The following is a 19,483-nucleotide window of genomic DNA, read 5'->3' on the forward strand; positions in this document are numbered from 1 at the left end:
TCTGCATGTTCGCCAGATTGTGCTGGCGATCGGCGTTCTGTCAAGAGGACTCGCAAGTGAAAACCAATTATCAGGCAACACAACAAATAGAGAACTCTGAGAGCACACAATGGTGTGACGATCGCTCACTCCTACCCCTTGCTGTTGCTAGTTAGCATTTTTCATTTCTTAGTTGGATCCTATTTTGGAAAGTTCGATTTTTAGAGGAATGTCATAGTCATTTTTCCTATAAGGCTTGTTTGATTTGCACAATGTCATAGTCATTGCTTCTGTCTTCTCCTTCCTCCTCCTTTGTAATGGCTAAGACCTAAATTCGTGGCTTGTAATACCAGTTCCTGAGAAATAGATTCCTCTGAGTAGAGTGGTGTTAACAGGTTGTTCGTGAAGGAACACATGGCAAGGTAGAACTGTAATGCGGGATATTAGTGGTGGAGCACACTCAACATCCGAGGTGCTTCTGGAAGAGCCTTCAAATACTACAGACTTGTTTATATACGATTTCAATTTTTAATGTTTTCTTGAGAACTTAAAACTCATTGGGACAGTTTTCAACAACATTGCGATGTCATGTAATCATCCACAGAGTATGGTTGCATTTGTGAAAATACTTTAGCAAGCTCACTTGCCAACATACGCGGGTGCTATGTTTCACGTGCAAACGCAGAATACATGCATGATTAAGTCTGACTAAATCTACAGTGTTACTTTTATTCTTACATACATGCAAAAGTAGTTGGAACACTGCCCTCCTTTTTTCACAATTAGGACAAAAAAACAACAACATTGGGTTCTTGCTGCTAATTTAGATACGCTTCTACATAATCACGAGCTGTCGGTGAAGCATGCCGACAACTAAGGGTGTCAAGTGGGATCCCACTTTTGTCCCACTTGTAGTATAATTTGACTTTTCTAGTACAAATTTTGACATCAAAATTTGAACTACATAGTACAAAATGGCATCCCACCGGGATCCCACCTTGACACCCTACCGACAACCACCTCACTCGCTCAGGCTCAAACCCGGATCGGCTCAGTCCTCTCTACAATGATATTACCTGAATGCATGGTGTGAAATGAATATACTCTTACATGTTACAAAAAAAAAAAAAAACTCATACGCCATACTCAAAAGAACAGATAATACCAATAAGTTTCATGCAAAAGAAAAAGTAAGTAGCAAGATACAATAACCAAAGGAAAATTGGGCAAAGTTACCTTGTAAAGTTAATCAAACAGCAAAGTTCCTACAGAGCTGCTAGGGTATCTCTCATATCGTTGACAGATGTCACGGTTTCATTGGGATATATTTTGGCAATCAGTTTGAGGAAGGTCGCATATTTATCGAGAAACTCCTTCTGCAACCAAGAAATGACACAACATAGAATTAGCAATATAATTCTCATAGTTAATTGGAATGGACTACTCGATAATTACAAGCTAAACTTTAGTGGGTGCAGTGATCAAATGCACCAGCCAATATGAAACTATAAGTACCACTGGAACTAGCACTTTTAGCACTAGCGCTTCCATTATTTCAATCGAGCAATCTATTCAAAGGAAACGACCTTTCGTCCTTAAAATATTCAATGGTGAGTTTCCTTGTTTATTATTTATTTGTCTTAAAGTGAAGAAGATGGAATACCTTGCATTTTTCCCATAGAGAAGGTAGCAATTCTTCTGCGGTTATGTTCTTCTGTAGTTTTCTATACATCGCGTTGATTGTTTTGTCAAGCTGTCATAAAGTTAAAATGAAAATGGTCAAAAATATGTTTTTAGATCAGTTGAGATAATTCATAGGAAACAGAAGAAAAATTATTCTACTCTTTACATACACCAGTTAGGCTCGACTTCAGCATCTTGCGGAAATCTACCTTCGACATTCCAACTTGGAACGGTATCTGTACAATTATGTCATAAGGAAGATCCATGGAAAATAGATATTAACGAAAAGATTTTTTTTTTCGCGAGTACGCCAATGGCGTACCATATCTTTATAGAAGGCAGAAAAAAGCATACAAGAAGACTACAACTCGCTGCAAACAACGAGCGTAGCACACACACTCCACTCCACCACAGACACAACAACAACAAAACCTAGAGGAGCCTGACCTAAGCTAAACTACAAAGCCGCGTCACGACCAACATCGAACGCTTCCAAAGAACAGACCCTCCAGAGCCTCTCCTTGTCAACGCACCATCTGAAGAGATAGACGGCGGGACTCGGACAAACCCAGGAAGCCTGATCAAGGACACGCCGACTATGGTGTCCATAGCGCCCCTGAAGAACAGCCTTGGCCAGCGGCGAGCACCGGAGGAGCGCAACCTAGGACCTCCAATCTTGTCTCCAAACGCGATACTCCCAACAGAGGAACGACGCCGAGGACGCCACTATCACGCCGATCCAACTCCGAATCTAGGCTTTCGCCCGGAGACAACACCAACACCACGAGAGAGTGCAGACGATGTCGAAGCTCCTCGGCGGCGCCTCCAACGAGGAAAAAACGACACCCGTGGGTGCCGTCGCCGCCGGCCCGACCAAGATCGGGCGGGATTTTCATCCGTGCCATCACGCATCCCGCACCTCCGAGGGTTGGACCACGCCGTCCAAGAAGCCTCGCACCGCCATCACCGCAGCTCCTCCCCGAAGCTGTCGCAGATCTGTGGACTCCGACACACCACACGGCCGAGGACATGGTCCATCTTCCACCTCCAACTCCGACTCAGCAAGGGAGAGGCAGCCTCCCTCTCCACCGGCACGGGCCAGAACCACCCGCCGAGGCTGTCGCCAACTCAGGCAGACTGCCCACAGCAGCAGCAACTCCTGCCACCAGCCAGATCCGGGCCTGCAAGCCCAGATTGGACCCGCAGAAGCCCAGTCGGGCCCACGCCCACTCCGCCGGCCTCCCCGCCGGACGCCACCGGGGGCAGCCGCCGCGCGCCCGCACCGTCAGGCGGCCGGCCTCTGCTCGCCTGGACTCCTCCTGGCCGAGCCTCCCCGCCGCCGCCACGACCACCTTGGGCTCGCGCCGCCGCCACCAGCTCGCGCCGACGCTCCATGCCGCAGCCTGCTGCCCACCTCGCTGAGAAACTCCTCCTCCGCACCTCCACGCCCCAGCGCCGCCAGGACGCGCCGCCGGACACACCCACCACCAGCGCCGCCCGGGTGACGTCCCGCCTCCGCGCGTAGGGGACCCGTCGGGGCGCGCAGCTCTCGCCCGCCGCCTTCGACGGCTGGGCACGGCCGCCACCGCCAGCTCCGGCGGCGGCAGCGGCCAGGGGAGGGGGGAATTTTGGGTGGTTCCCTACCTAGGGTTTGGACGCCCCTGGAGCCGCCCGCGCGAGGCGACCCGAGGGGAAAGTTTTTTGGCATTGGGTTTTATTAACGAAAAGATCAACATGGACTAAACCTGGAGTACTCAAACTTTGTATACATTAAATAGTTAGGCAAGGGAATGTATGTGTACGGCAAGCAAATACATGTTAGCGACATATTTTACATGAGAGATTTCATCTTACAACTTGGTGCGTGAATATAGAACAATACGAAGTTTCATTAGGGAAAGAATCTGTAGTATTTCTGTGTTCCTGTTTGTATTATATCACAGCATAACTAATTTAATATTATTTTGGGTTGTGAGTTGTGACATATATATAAGTGGTATTTCGCTTTTCTACTGAGATTAGATAAACTGATCAAGACATGCACCCTGATCTTAATTGGATTACAAAATTAAGGTGGGAATCCTGAAGAGGTAATAGGAAGTCACCGGAGCAGCATGGAAATTATGATATATATAGGTACTCCCGCCATTTCTAAATATAAGATATTTTGGTATCTCAAATTAAATCACAAAACTTCTTATATTTAGGAGCAGAGGTAGTATCAAATTGAAGTACAAAACCTAGGAGGATTGTAACCAACTCTATCTTTTCAATGAAATGAAGCACAAAAGTCTTTTGCGTTTTCTCGAGAAAAGAAGTGCAAACCTAAAGGCACTACTTACCTCCTCAGGACTCATGTTGTACATCAGTTCCTCAATTCTCCGAGCATATTGGAATAACTTTTCAAAGTGCTGAAATAAACAAATAAACAAAAAATGTTGGAATGAGGTAATATAGAGGCCTACCTGTATACATGGCCAAAGGCAGTATGGAACCAAAAGGAGTTACAAAAAACTTACAATATATATAACAAGATTAATATGGCGCGAGCAAGCTTGTTCATAAGCTTCACTGGCTTGATGATAATATTTAGCAAGTGTTGGCACAACATTCGCTAAATCATATAGACTGTACAGCAGATATAATATAACAGGTTAATGAGTTGTCGAGACCATTAGGTATTCTGGATAAACATACATAGATATCCAGCATTTCTATAAAAGTGGTGTTAACTCTTGAAAATGTTGTATGAGGAAGGTGCACAAAGGCAAGAAACAAAACCTGTGCTGGAAAGCTGCATAATTCTCCAAGAGTACTATATCAACATATTTGGGCTCAACTTGAGCAATTTTCTCCAGAGTCACAAACATAATGGTAACCTATTTCAGTCAAAGAAAAATATTATCTAAATCAGGAACTTATTATATAGTGTAATTATAGTTCCGACTAGTAGTACTGGACTAGGTTGAACAGAACTGTCAGTGATTATCATCTAACATGGTTTTTAGTTAAAAATAATTTGTTCACTGAGAAACACATGCTCCGCATTGCAGTAAAGTCTTACAATTTTCGTATATGCCTGGTCAACAAGATCCCTGGATCCATTGATATACTGCTCCATACGCGCTGCAAGTTGAGAAAACCTATATATAAAAAACAAACAGTGAAAAACTACATATAGATATAGACATAAGCTAGCTACACATTACGTTAAGCTAAACACTGGCCTTTCTGGATTTTGCACAAGTATTTTGAAACAAATAACAATGTACCTGGGAATATATGGCACCACTCCAATTTGTCTTACATTTCGCTCATACTTTTCGATCTGGAAACATGCATCATCGACGAACTGTCCTGCCCCAAAAAATTAAACAGTAAAGAACGAAACAGAGTCTCGAGCGAGGCTACCTAGAGGTAGAGACAAACCCTGCCAAACAAAATGGTTATTCTTGTCTCCAAGTCATCAAGAAGCACAGGCACATATCCTGCAACCTCTGCCTTCTGAGCAGAAATATATCGATCCGTTATGCCGTGCATTGCTATACAACTCAATGGATCTAGCTTGAATGCCCAGTCAACTATAGCATAGAAGTCCTCCTGAAAATATGGTATGTAAAACATGTGAACTTCCACAGCTGGAATAGCTTAAATTTAGTCTCGTATTTATCCAAAAATAACTTTTGGTATTTAACCTGTCACCAAAATTTACAAGTGGAAAAGACAAGAACACCAACCTGAATACCATCGAGCAACTCCTGTAAGCATTGGTTCAGCACTCCCAAATCAGCTGCACTGCTACCTGGAAATTTGGTAAGATGATAGTTTTATAGCATGCAAAAAGCATGAATAGTTTAATCATCATGAACACTGTTTAACTTAAGTGTCGGTGGCTCATTTACTTGGTTTGACACTACTCCCAGAGGCTTCTGAAGATCTTGGAGGCGTACTATTTTCCTCACTATCTGAAGCATCCAATGCAACGTCGAAGCACATAAAATGTGCCAAGAACGAGCTCTGCATCACGAATATGCATGATGAAAAAAGATTTCATGTGACATATAGTATCATACCAGGACTTAAAAAATGCATAGAATTACGAACAACCTCATCAACAAGAAGCGGAATAAATACAGTAATCATCTTGGAGTACGCATCTGCAGAACTATCTGTAATACCAGCTGACTGATTTGCACCTGCAGGACCCTCAAACAATGGTGTGCTGCTCTTTGATACTTTTGAACTAGATCGGAGCTCATTAGAAAATTCCCGGGCCTACAAACATACATACATACACATGTTATGTTATGTTCCAGTTTCCATATTGCTGCATGGCTCAAAAAATGCTTACAAAACAACTAAGGTTGTACTCCCTCCATTCCAATGAATAAGGCTTATAAATTTAATTAAAAGTCAATGATATGACCAATGTTTTAGACAAAAACATAAACATTGATGATACCAAATCAATATTAATAGATTCACCATATAATATACTTTCATAATACATTTATTTAATATTTTTAATGTGAATATTTTCTTCTATATATATGGTCAAACTTAGCACGGTTTGACTTTTAACTAAATTTATAAGTCTTATTCATTGGAACGGAGGTACTATTATACATTATAGATATAGTTCTTCCTTTTTTTGCAGGATACCTTCCCATAGGCTACTTGTCGTTCGGCACGACAAGCTGGGATATGTCGTGGTCAGCGAGTTGGTGGATTGTTCTTTCAGCATGGTTAGCATTGCTAGTAAAGTTACACAAACTTCAAGGCCAGTCTTTTCATCAAAACATAGAGAAAGGGTGCACTTAGTGTTTGCAGACAGTCCTCAACCTCAAGGCGTCGAATTTGGTTAAGTAGACATGCTCGTCGCACTCACATAGGAAAGTATGACCTTACCGACCATGTTACCGTGACAGATCATTTGCCTGCATGGAGATGCAAAGACTTCATATTTGGTTCGGGAGAATCGCCTGGGATATCCCGGATCCTATTCCTCTCACTCACGACAATTCAGCCAGTCGGTGCGGTGATGGATTAGGAGGCCGGCAAATCTTTATACATAGTGGTAGGTTGATTTCCCTTGTAGATTTTAGCGTTATGCCAGTTTGGGGCTTCACCATGGCGCTTGCAAGCGGCATATGGTGGTTCCTATGTACTCCTTGCGATGGTCATCCATGCTGGCTGGCAGAGGTGGAGGCGGGATCTGGTGTTGTCTCCTCAAATAAGCTTGCTTGTTGACAAGGGGTAACCTTAGCAATGCCCATAGTTATGGACTTAGGGTTTCATGGAAGGAGAACGCTGGTGGTTTCGTAGACTAGTCAAACAAACTAAGTATCCGACGAAATCAAGGGTGATGTCGCCGAGATTGTATTGCAAAACTAGGGTTACAGGGGTGTTGCGTGATTGTGATTCTGGATCCCCTCCCCGATGGATCCTCCTAGCCGTTATATAGTGGGCTAGGTCTCACAGTCCGCACCTGGGTCGGTTACATGTCGGTATCTCTATTTACTCGATATGGGCCGAGCCTGCCTATTTTACATAGTTCCTGAGCTTCGGCTCAGTGCTGGATTCTTCATGGGCTTCGCATATTCCTTCCTGGATCCGCACCAGGGATGGTAATGTCGAGTACCCAATATGGTATACACATGTCACTTGTGGAGCAGATTGAGCCGATGAGGCAGTCTTCTCTTCTTTTCTCAGTCGTCATGTAGGTGGAAGAGAAAAGGAGGACGGACTTGTTTCGGGTTGCTCTGATTCTGCTTCATGGTGTTCTACTCCGACATGTGCGAGCGGCGTTCGGAGGTCTTTACTCAGGAGGAGCTCCTAAACAAGGTCCCGCGGTGGCCACTTCTAGTGCGCTGGCTCGGATCTAGAGGTTCTCTGGGTTCCTCTTGAGCGCATCATCTCCGCTGATTATTCTGGTCGAATGGCGGCCTTGGGGAGTATGTCCTCGCACCGGTTCTTCAAAGGGTAGCGCCCCGTTGCTTCTCATGGCCGAAAGGCGGCCCTCCATCTTCTCCCTCTCAGCAAGCATGCCAAAGGGGAGGGTCTTTTGCAGCTCTATCGCGGTAATCAGTGTGTTCCTGTCTCCAAGTGGCATCGTCACCGGCGACGGTGCGGGCAGCCATGGCGTCGAGCTTGTCTACACGTCTAGTGGAGAGGGTCCCGATGGCGTTTTCAACTATCTTCTTAGGGTACCTTTTGCAAAAGTTCAGGACTGCGATGTATTTTTCTTTCATTTGGAGGACGTGTACGCCCACGTTTTTGAGTAAATGCAACTACTGGATCCTTTGGGTCCTTCACTTGTGTTAAAAAACAAATTTGGTTCGTGGCTGTGTGTCTCCATCAGCGAGGATATCCTCAACATCATCATGGCAGAGGAGCAAATGGCTCACGAGGCATACACGCTCATCCGCAACCTCTTCCTCAGCAACCAAATGAAGCACGCTGTCTACCTAGAAACGTAATTCTGTCCAGGCTGACCTGACCATCATCGTCTACTGCCTCTGCGTGAAGGCCATCTTCGATGCGCTCCGCGACATCGTTCAAGAGTGTGCAATTAGGCTATCATTCTGACCTGCCTCCGCGGTATCAATCTGGACAATCTGCACTTGGCCAACATCACCACACTCGTCACCATGCAGATCACCTTCATCATTCATGCAGATGCGGTCCATGCTGCTGCTCCGTGAGACGCAGCTCATCAACACCATGCAGACGACACCGCAGACTGCCCTCTACGGCACTAAGGTTAAGGCTTAAATGGAGGCAATGGCGGTGATAGCAATCACCTTATGCTTTGACAAGCCGGAATTCCAAATCCAAGAAAAATGGGGTGGTATAGGTTGAGATCCAGTAAGGCTATGCCTTTTTGAGAGAAAATGGGTACTACCCCTAATGTAACACGAACAGCCTAACCATTCTAAATAGTGGCAACAAGAGATTCAGAAACAACATCTATTTGAGGAATTTCCTGATACGGGCAAATGAAAGCACTCATGTTGCACTTATGTCATTAGCAAAATATATGGGGAAAATGTTGGTTTAGAAAACTTTCATGCGATCATGCTAGGAAAAAGTTGAGTTGCCTATGTTACATCTGTCCATGGACTTAAATAAATAATCCATAATGTTTAAGTGAGCTTTCCACCTCTAATAAAACCTAGCCACCGCCTCCACCTCCGCCATACGTCAGCCCCCCCCCCCCCTCCGTGGGCCTTGCCAGCGTCCGAAGGGGTGGGAAACCGGATCTATGAGTGGAGATTTAAAAAATAGCATTTTTAATAGATTAGGTTGGGGTTCCGGTAGCCGTCTTCTTCTTAGCTTCCGAATCAATGGAGATGGGTTTGTCTACAATAAGTGATCTTCCACCATTCGTTCAGCGATGAGATCTCCTTCCTGATGTCAATGGTGGTTTTGGAAGATTAATTTTCTCTAGGTATGGATCTTTAGATCTTGCTTCGTCAGATCGATTTTGGATTTGTTCTCATGATTATCATGAGGAGGATTCCTCGCAATATTTGTCCCGGATGCTACTTCCTCGACAATGGTGATTCGTACTCTCGGTTTTCAAATGACGTCGACCAGGATGTTGAGTTGCTTTTCCGGATACTGGGTGTTGGTACTCTTGCTAATGTTGCTGATGTTGGTTGATTACTTTATTGGTTGCGTCGTGTGCCTAGCCTTTGCACTACGGCTCAAAATTATGAGAGAACCCTCATTGGTATTTACATGTCTATGGTTTTGCATCTATGTTATTTTTCTATGGTTGACTTCCGAAAAATACAAGATTGTGTCTTAGAAAAGAAAGAGTTTGAAGACCCTCAAGGTTTCCTCATTTCTTTTAAAATTTATTTTGTCAGCTCATGTATCTTTACCATGTAATATTCGCTACTATAAATATATCATGGTACTGATTGTCAAAAAAAGTGGACTTTCCACCAAAAGGACCTATTTCCTTGGGATCTTTGTCACTAGCTTGCCTTTCAGCGACAGTACTCATGAATCTCCTTCATGCTCAACTGAAACCCTATGCCAAGCGGACCGACACCCACTGGATCCTCCTTATGGAGTAACACAAATTATTCGGACCTGATGTGCCCTGACATTTAACATGGTGTAGAACAAGCGCACTCGTGCCAATGTTAAAAAGGCACTAACTTAGTCTTATTCAGGCGTTGAGCATTAGCATAACGCCTCACCTTAGCCTAAAATGGTTTTAAAAAATCAGTCAGCGAGGCCCCTCGGTAAGGAATCATCCTTCTCCGGTGAGGAATCATGTTTCTGAGGCGAGGTATCAACCTTCTCGGTGAGGATTTGACCTACCCAAAAGGATTCATACTCTACAGTGATGACTGGGCCACTTCAACGAAAAATCAACTGATTCATATGAGGAGTTGAACTTTTCCACAAGGAATCAAGCTAAGTTACCTAGTTACCATCACTGCAATGAGGAGAAAGGGGTGGCTTGAGGGATGGACCCTAATTTTCTATCAATAGGAGAACTGGTAGATGGGCCAGTGCTGTAATGGGTTAGATCAACCCAACTAGATTATCTCTTGGTTCTCCGTATTTTTTCCCAGTACAACCTATATATAAATTTTCCTCATGCTACAGTTATTCCATACAATGTACGTGTATAACGCCTAGGCACGCCACAACGAGGCCGACGCTAGACAGTAGAAAAACAGGTAACTTACTGGATTTTTTTTTTAATTTGGCTTGTACTTGCATGCACCCCAGGGAGCCTCTCATCTCAACCTTGTGAAGCGGATTCTTCTCTACGTTAAGGGCTCTCTTGGCTGGCCTGACACTAGCCACTCCATATCCGGTTACTATACATATCTCGGAGACAACCTAATTACATGGTCCTCTGGGCGTTGGGTTTCTGTCTCCCACTTCAATGCTGAAGTGTTGGATCCCCACCAGCTCCATGAGGTTCATCATCCCCTCCAAACAGGGACTATCATCTTCTGCGACAATGTCAGCCATGTCAACATGGGCTCAAACCCTGTGTAACATCAATGCCCACAATATATCCAAATCAACATCCTCTTTGTTCGCGAGAAGGTGTCCCTCCGTCACATAGGGGTTCTTCAAGTGTTGTCAACGTAGTTCTTGGCCGACATCATGGCACAGGGATTCCCATCTCAGCTGTTTTTGGATTTCGGACTTCCAGTATAGTCTATTTGTTCGCTTGCCAAGTGATGCTCGTCGTGGTTTTTACTTCTTTTTAGCTTATTCTTTTTTTTGGATGTGTGCATCCGTACTACCAGTAGTGTATGACGATGTTGCAGAGGCTGGGTGTAATTGGTATCTTCGCGATATTAATATATTCCCTTTGTCGAAAAAATAAGTTGCTTGTCCCGATGTGTGGCATTTTCCTCAATACTCTTTACTTTCACATTAATGGCATGTCACACAAGTTGACGGGTTGATAAATCGCCATTGTTGGCGTACGTGTGAAACCAAAATTAATGTCCAGTAATAAAAAATGGCAAAAGCAAGTCTTTGTTTTGCAAGTCATAGCAGCTCTACCAAATTGATTCATCATGTACCTTGAAATGTAAACAGTTAAGGTTTCACTTGAGAAAGCACACAAACTACCTTACCTCCCTTCGAATTAGCAAATTCAGAGAATGACAGTAAGATTTCCGCAAAGGGGGCAAACAACTTTTGTCCAGACTCTACAAAAATATAATATGAAGTGAGCATCAAGTAAACAAATCATTCCATATTTGCAAAGGGACAAATCTCACACCAAGACGACATGTAAGTAACCTTGATGAATTGTAGAAGCCGTGCATATTTCCTGCATTTGTACCTCATATCAGCATGGTCAGGCCTCTGCAGTTGCCCTTTCTGCAAGTTTCTACAGTTAAGTTCCCACAAGTCCTATTTTAATCCAAAAATAAAAATCTTTGCAATTATAGGAGCCAGTCTTACCTGAGAGAAGTTGCCTTTATCATTTAGCATAGAATCAATCAAACTTGGAAAGTAATTCCTTAAAAATTCTGCTGCCCTCCGAACAAATGTGCACTTCAGAAGTACAAATTCTGCACGTTTTTCTCTAACCTGTATGAATTTCAACGGAAAATGCACATTATCTGAGAAAACATTATTTTGCAAACCTTTAAAACTAAATATCTTGAATCTTTGATCTATGGATAGGTGAACCCTAAGATACTTTTTATGCTGATAGGATGTACAATCGATACTGGAAATTCCTAGGGAAGTTAACTAGGAAAAAACTGAGTACTTAGCTTGTGAAGGAACTGAATATCAGCTTCAAAAGTATGAGTTTCTGAACACTGCTATCACTTTACATAAGAAAAAAAATACAGAGCAAAGCTTCGAAGCGATTCTAAAATATTCATGTGTAATTTTATGTGTGGTGACTACATCATTTCAGCAAGCTTCCATTTTGGAAAAATCTACTTGTTTGCTGTAAGTTTCTCCAGGTTTCTAGTAGATGGATGCATTTACTGTGTACACATTAATATTTCAATGTTATTTATGTGGTCCAAAACATTGGGAAGCTCAGCAGCAAATGGAGTTCTTCGAGAATTTTTTGGAATATGCCAAAATAATTATGCATAAAAAATATTAAGGAAACACTTGAGCAAGGTAATCACCAAGACTCAAAAAATGATGATACAAGGAAAATAGAGAACATACAGCACGCAATTTTGCATAGCATGGATCCAGATTGGACGCTTCTAGGTTCTTTATAGCACTGGTCAACCATTCACAGGCTTCTGTATTCTTGACCATATTACCCTCATCGAATGAGCCTCCAGTCAATGATTCCTCGTACTACACCATGATTAATCACATGAGTTTGGTAATTACCATATCATAGGTAGATAGAGTAGGGAGCTTATTCAGTGCTAACCTCAGGTGGTATTTGCAAGAATACAAGCAATTTGTCTAGCTCTTCACCTAATGCCACATTACTAACAGATTGCTGCTCCAACCTGTTATTACGCCATTCTATCTGCAAAATGAAAGCAAGGTATTACTTAATCTTATACTCAAGGTGATGAAATATATATTCTACTCATTGACTTCAACCCACGTACCTACAGAAAACACACTCTAAAACAGTAAAAGGATATTATAATTTGCTACGATTGTCTTATTCTTGCTTCTAACTACGATTTCAATGAAATATATATGTGAAGAGAAAAGTCAATTATAGTTTTCTTAAGGAAAAAAACCATCATATTTGTTAACTGTTAGATTTCCAGATATTGGAGTTCCAAATGATAAGGTAAACACAGCTGTGAACCTGTGACAACAACACTACAAGAAAAATGATTAAAATCTCTTTTAGCTGAAGACAGTACCAAAGCTTGGCATTTAGAGGTATCAAGCAATGATGAAGCGATGTACATGATTAACATATTAGGAGAACCAAGATAATATAGTTCACAAATATAGGTTAGTAGAGGCGAGGAAAATTACAGATTGTATATCCTCCCTCATATGTCTGAGTTTTATATTGAAAATGCCAAGCCACTCATCCATATCTTCAACACATATACTGGCTACTTCTAAGCCCTGCAACACCTGTGAACCCAAAACTTGAAGTTGTAAGGCATTCGATTTTTCTGACAATAAATAATATGTATAACAATGTAAAATTAAGTTTTGAACTGGGACATTCAAATGTGGTTATTCACAATAATAAAATACAATTCAAAAGGGGGCTCTCCTACTATTTCATGGTCAAGAAAAAATAAATCAGGTATAATTATTTAATCTTTGCATGGACTGTATGGAGTCTATTGCTGGTAGTACGATGGTCAATGATGCAGGCTGTAGGCTGCCATGTTCCAGGATGGCCGGCTTAGAGGGTGTATCTTGGTTTTTTTGCCCAGTTTTACCTCTAATTAACTTGGCATTTTGTCTTCTTACTTCATGAAAATGGCCATCTTAGCTCATTTTAAAAAGTTAACATGGCTACTTTTAGGAGGTGCGTACGGATAATTATTATTCTTCCATGGAAGGGTAAACTGAAAATAATATTCCCTCCATCCCAAAATAATTGATTCAACTTTATCTAGAGACGGGTGTATCTAGAGACTACACACTAAAATGCCTCTAGATACATCTCTATCTAGACAAAGCCAAGTCACTTATTTTGGGACAGAAGTAGTATAAAATTCAAATAACTAACATTTTGGTGGGAACCTCATGATAACGGGGGATACATGAGATTAAAAGCCAAATGTCAGATACTGAATTGACATTGGGTTCTACACAAAGGAACAATAGTACCCCAATTGTCATCTAAAATGAGAATGCATCTACAGAATAGCGAAAATTCTCACATACCTCTTCCACAACAGATTCTGTTTCCATGAGGGCATAAACATTTGCAGATTCCAGAGCTACAAGTTCACGTTTCATCCTTTCTGAAAATGCCTCTGCTTCACCAATTGCCATGACATAGCTGTGTTAATAAAATGACCAACATCATTATCCTATTTTCATGAAAAAGTTGAAGTTTCTGTTCCACGGAGATGCTCAAGTAAGTCACAACAGATTCGGTAACTTACGTGCCAAGGAGAGCTTCAATGTCCTCTTCCTCCGCTTGTGAAACCAGGTCCTTTTCAACGGTAACTTGTGACTCAGCCTCTCCAAATACAGATTCAATGGGGCCATCTTTCGTGCTGACCTGTGTAACCTTTGTAGTAGTGTTCTCCTGCATTATAGTTTAGCATTGTGCTTCGTGTTGTGCGAAATGATATAGGAACTCTGAGTCTGAAATGCTACATCTTCGATAGTGTTGAATAACGAAATAGTCCAAGTACAGGTAAAATACAGGAATATGTATATCTGCCTTCACCATGAGGAGTATGGATTATGTGTCCTAGGTAACAACTTCAAACATAGATGCAGTCGAAAAACCGGCTAGACTACTACTACACAATCTATCCATGATAAAGCTTAGTATTGTTTTATGCCATTGGTACTTTTTGTAAATGCAAGTGGTCCAAATTGCGGTGCTGAAAGTGCCATACATATGATCAATTTGCCATAAATTTTCTTTTTTGCATAAACTGGTGCGTAAAGGGCACACCGAAAAATAAGCTAGCAAGATTCGACGGGTCAAATATGACTTTTTTTTTATGATTACCAGGATTTGATATCTTCAAACAAGATGCAACTCACTCGGTCACTGCATTGTTGCTCTGCTGGGCATTTCATCGAATAGCTTTCATGCAGTGGCGACAAGCAAGGTGCAAAACTCCGATCTCTCTAGAGCCTATGGCAAGATCAGTGGCTGCTAGCAGAAGTCCGCGGGCCAGCTTACCCTCCGTGAGGACTCAACTGCTAAGAGCATGTCTAACAGACCCCGTATTTTTTCGCCCCTTAAAACGCGAGTAGAGGGCCCTGTATTCGTTTTTCACCGGCCAAAAACGCGTCCAATCTAGCAGAACCTGTAAACTCACCCTGTAAAATAAAATATTCCCAAAATATGCCGAATCGGAAAAAAAACTGGTTTCATCTTCTTCCTCAACTCCCAGCCAGGCCACCGTGCTCCCCCGCCCCGGCCGGCCATGGACGCCCCGCCCCCGGCCGCCCTCTACTCGCCACGCTCCGGCCCCGGCCGCGCCGCCCCTGGCCGCCCTCGCCCCGCCCCGCTCCCGGTCGTCCTCGCCCCGCCCTGCTCCGGCCATGGCCGCCCTCGCCTCGCCCGCCCCGGCCCCGGCCACGCCGGCCCCGGCCGCCCTCGCCTCGCCCCGCCCTGGCCCCGGCCGCCCTTGCCTCGCCCCGCCCCGCTCCCGACCGCGCCGCCCTCGCTCCGCCCGGCCATGGCTGCGCCGCCCTCGCCCCGCCTCGCTCCGGCTCGCCCCGCCCCGCCCCGCTCCGGCCGTGCTCGCGCCGCCCCGGCCGCCCCCGGCCGCCCTCGCCTCGGCCCCGGCGGCGCTCGCCCAGCCCCGCCCCGGCTGCAGTTCGCCGGAATTTAGCCGGATTCCGGCGAGGCAAATCGCGAAACGGTTAGATTTTCTGAAATTTCAGCCCGCCACGACTGGGGGGTTGGCCCTGTATTTGGTCTCCCACCCCGTACAAGTAAGGGGCGAAGACCCGCCCCGTAATCGAAAACAGCAAAAATCGAAGCGGGGGCCGTTTTTACGGGGTCTGCTAGACGGCCGGGTAGAGCTCAAACCCGTATTCTGGCAGTTATTATACGGGTTTGGGTGTTTTAAGGGGTCTGTTAGACCTGCTCTAAGGCTGCAGCTTACCCTCCACCTTGGCGCCATTGCGAGTCGGAGCCTGGATGCACGACTTTGGCATTTCCTGACTGTGCCGAGTCGTGTTGAAACTGGAGGGTACTGTATTTAAAGTTGGAGCCTATACTTGTTGGACACGGACACTTGGCCAATACCGTTGGATTTGAAAGAACTGGTGTTCTAATTCCAGTTCATCCGAACAGAAAAATGTACCCCACTCGCTGAACCGAAAACTCAAGTCCTCCACTCTTAATTTTTTACGACGAAAAATAGGTGCTCTGCTCATTGCATTAGAGAATGGGGAAAACTCTAGTTACAGGGGTAAAGATGCAACGCATCAAGAAAGAAAATTAAACAGGCAAAAAGCCTGAACTCTATAAAAACTCTACAGGTTCACTCTCGTTTTGGCCAATGGAAGTCCTCCACTCCGAACTGACTATCGCAGGATCCAGTGCTCAAATTTTATTCTCACTAGTCATACTGAGAGCACAATGAAGTTGAAGGAATTCTACAAGCTGTTATCAACCTCATCGCCTCACTTGCTAGCGACACAAATCCTGATCTGCATACTGAGCTATCGGAGAAACGATGGTTTGCAAAACAGAGTTGACATTTAACACTCGTCTACTACACATTCCTTAAATATTGTAATTCTCAGGAATATCGTGGTAATCGCATTTTGAAAGTTTCTACTGGTGGGAATGTTCAGTAAGACATTCTTACGTTTCCTAAGAATAAACTATTCGTGTGTGTACCTTGGCCCAGATAGCCATCTCGACGATGTCCATACCAACAACTTTGGGGATGCCACCCAACAGCTCTTTGCACAGGTTGAGAATACACATCAGCAGCCGGTTCCTGCAAGATGCAGATACCTAATATGCAGACAGAAACGAATGGAACACTGATGGCCGCGACATATATAGAGTTACAACAATTGATGCGTCACCTGTCGTCTTTGTTGCGCAACGTCCACTGAGGAGGCGAAATACTCTGGCTCTTGAGGTTATCAAACCCCTGTGTTGCATAGAAAAGATACACAGTTCTTTGCAGAGTTCATTTTGCCGTGACTGGAGGTAGTTTTGCATAGTAATTAACTGCGAGGAACAAACAGGGATATGCATATACCAATATGAAGGTGCAGCCGCTGGGATCACTGGTAGCAACCTCCACCTTGTGGAGATGTTTTATCTTGTACACTTTTGCTGGCTGGTAATCGATGGGGGTATGTATGTAAGTACGGAATCGATCTGTCACTCCTAATTACTCGAGGGATTGAACTGATTACTAATCAGGTTCGAGAAATTAATCACCTCGAGGATTCCGCCATTGGAGTACTTGAGAACTCGCAAGAAGGCCTTGGTCTTCTGCCCTTTCGCCTTGGCTACCACCACACGAACGAAGTGGAAAAAAGGAAGAAGATGCATGAGGATGCATGAATGCATGATAGATGGAAGATAGATAGATCGATTAAAATGCTCACTTGTGACGGCGAGGACGCGGGGCTTGGCCATGCCCTGGTTGTGGCGGGAGGTGAGCTTGCCGGCAATCCCCAATCCCCGCGGTGGGCCGACGCGGCCCTTGGCGACGCGCATGGACAGCACCACCTTCTCGGGGACCTTCTCCTTGCTCAGGATCCCCGCCTCGCACGCGCGCTTCAGGTCCATGTCGTCCGCGCTCGAACGCGCCATCGCGACCAACGGGGAGGGTCGATCGTCCGCTCTGTCCTCGTCGCCGCCGCCGCCGCTGCCGCCGGTGGATTATTAATTGTTGATCGCCGTCAGAAGAAATAGGATCGGTGTGGAATACTTCTGGTGATAATCTGACGACAGATGGATTCGATCGGGATCAGCCTGCCATGGATGGTTCTTTAATTTCTATCTCCGATCGATCCGTCCTTGTAACCGAACAACTGATCTCGCTGCATGGACGGGGACTCATGGTGCCTTGCCCGTCTCCTTCTCTTTCCCTCTATTCGTGGCTGTCGCCATTTTTTCGGGTGAGGGGATCGTCGAGGAGAGAAAAAGAGGAGAGACACGTAGTAGTGCTCGAGAAAGTAGTCTCATCTTGTGTTCTATTTAATTAATATTAAAATTTAGCTTACTTAATCGATCTTTCTCATATTGTATTGCTTACATTAATTCGGGGACCTTCTCATGCCTATTTCAAAACGGACTTTAACCGAAAGATTGAGCAATATTATCTCGATTGTAAAGTACAAAATTGATATTGTTAGATTTTTATCGAAAAAACTTTCTAGTGATAGTGATACCAACATGTTTTTTTTCCTCGGTAGGAAAAAATGCAGTAAGCACGGGTATAGCCGGTTTTGGTAAATACTAGCCAAAATACCAGCTGAGATTTGTCAAAAGAATTCATAATTTAATCCGAAATTCTTTAAATTTGAGAAAATTATGTGAATATCGGAAAATTTCGCTAGGCAGGATGATTCACCTAGGGTGACCTGTTTTCCGCAAAATTTCGGAAATTGCCGTAGAGAAAACAACCCTGAATACCAATTCTACATTAAGTTTTTTTTACATACATGAACTAATACTTGAGCAAAGACAAATTTTAATATATGTGGCGGCTTATTTATCGGAACGGGAGGGAGTAGTCTAATTGTAGAACGATAGATAGGGATATGCGAAATATGTTGGGTGTTGTATTGAACCTCTCCAACGAGTATATATGGGGGTACAAGTCTGCTTGGGAGTCAAGAAGGCTATTTTAGAGATAAGGTAGGAGATGATTACAAATCATATACTACCAAATACACCTATACCAAATATATGAGATACTCATTTTGACTCATAGTAGCATTTTCTCCCATTGTGTGAATCTACATTTCAAAGTGTCAAAAAAATAGTAAAATAAATTTTTTCATGTAAATCTACATATTTTATGTCCATACACAAGTTTTTTAAAAAAAATAAAAAATTTGTGGCTCCTGTAAAAAAGACAAGTTTTGATGCTATAACACGACTACGTATAGGATATTTTTTTGTCTTTTTTGTACACGTAACATAAAATGTTATTTCTCGACGAAAACTTGTGCACTAACATAGAATGTCACGATGTACACCAAAAGATTTATGTCAGATTTTTTTAATATTTTTAAAATTGGTTTTTTAATTATTTTGTAGAATTAGAGCATTTGCTCCTATGAGCCAAATTGCCACCTCCCAAATATATCTCTATCACTCCCCCGCAGTCGTAGCGGTAGTGACGTGAACGATGTAAGCGTCGTGAACGGTCTGACTAGAGAGAAACCGAAGGTATGGGCCAACGGGTTGACACTCCCCCGCAGACGTAGCGGGAGCGTCTTGGACGATATCCCGTCGCGGATGCTTGGACTGTACAGGAAGCCGAGGTGCTCGTACGAGGTGGTAGCCCTTGTGCCGATGTCGAGGGAGCCGAGAGCGTTAGGCGGTGCAGCCTTGGTGGAGAGTGTCGTGCAAGGGGTTTCCGTGGTCGATGTTGTGGTCGGGTGCCGGTGTCGAGGTAGCCGCACATGAAGCCGCATGCGCATAGTGCGCGAGGAGAGTGATGGAGATGTTCGGGCA

General features: G+C 43.9%; 1 protein-coding gene across 1 annotated transcript; it reads right to left on the bottom strand.

Annotated features, from left to right (window-relative positions):
* Window positions 1–1,006: 1,006 nt before the first annotated feature.
* LOC124699561 (exocyst complex component SEC3A-like) lies at window positions 1,007–17,608 on the bottom strand. The gene is made up of 26 exons (XM_047231845.1): window positions 17,401–17,608; window positions 17,231–17,301; window positions 17,046–17,126; window positions 16,867–16,934; window positions 16,673–16,775; window positions 14,238–14,383; window positions 14,014–14,131; window positions 13,141–13,245; window positions 12,569–12,670; window positions 12,352–12,489; window positions 11,620–11,748; window positions 11,455–11,535; window positions 11,286–11,360; window positions 5,770–5,937; window positions 5,565–5,679; window positions 5,400–5,464; window positions 5,092–5,262; window positions 4,935–5,014; window positions 4,727–4,805; window positions 4,444–4,541; window positions 4,182–4,290; window positions 4,005–4,073; window positions 1,833–1,898; window positions 1,643–1,732; window positions 1,216–1,355; window positions 1,007–1,055 (listed from the first exon to the last, which is right to left on the bottom strand). The coding sequence occupies exons 1-25, from the start codon at window positions 17,606–17,608 to the stop codon at window positions 1,245–1,247; spliced, it is 2,646 nt and encodes an 881-aa protein (XP_047087801.1). The 3' UTR covers window positions 1,007–1,055; window positions 1,216–1,244.
* Between the last annotated feature and the right edge of the window lie 1,875 nt (window positions 17,609–19,483).

The sequence above is a fragment of the Lolium rigidum genome, chromosome 3 (assembly GCF_022539505.1).
Source record: "Lolium rigidum isolate FL_2022 chromosome 3, APGP_CSIRO_Lrig_0.1, whole genome shotgun sequence".
Taxonomy (NCBI): domain Eukaryota; kingdom Viridiplantae; phylum Streptophyta; class Magnoliopsida; order Poales; family Poaceae; genus Lolium; species Lolium rigidum.

Excerpts from the sequence above, each read along its gene's own strand:
- LOC124699561 (XM_047231845.1), bottom strand. The coding sequence starts at position 17,608 with ATGGCGCGTTCGAGCGCGGACGACATGGACCTGAAGCGCGCGTGCGAG. Across the intron at positions 4,806-4,934 it reads GTGGTGCCATATATTCCCAG|GTTTTCTCAACTTGCAGCGC; the intron begins GTACATTGTTAT and ends TTTTATATATAG. Across the intron at positions 1,356-1,642 it reads CTCTATGGGAAAAATGCAAG|AAGGAGTTTCTCGATAAATA; the intron begins GTATTCCATCTT and ends TCTTGGTTGCAG.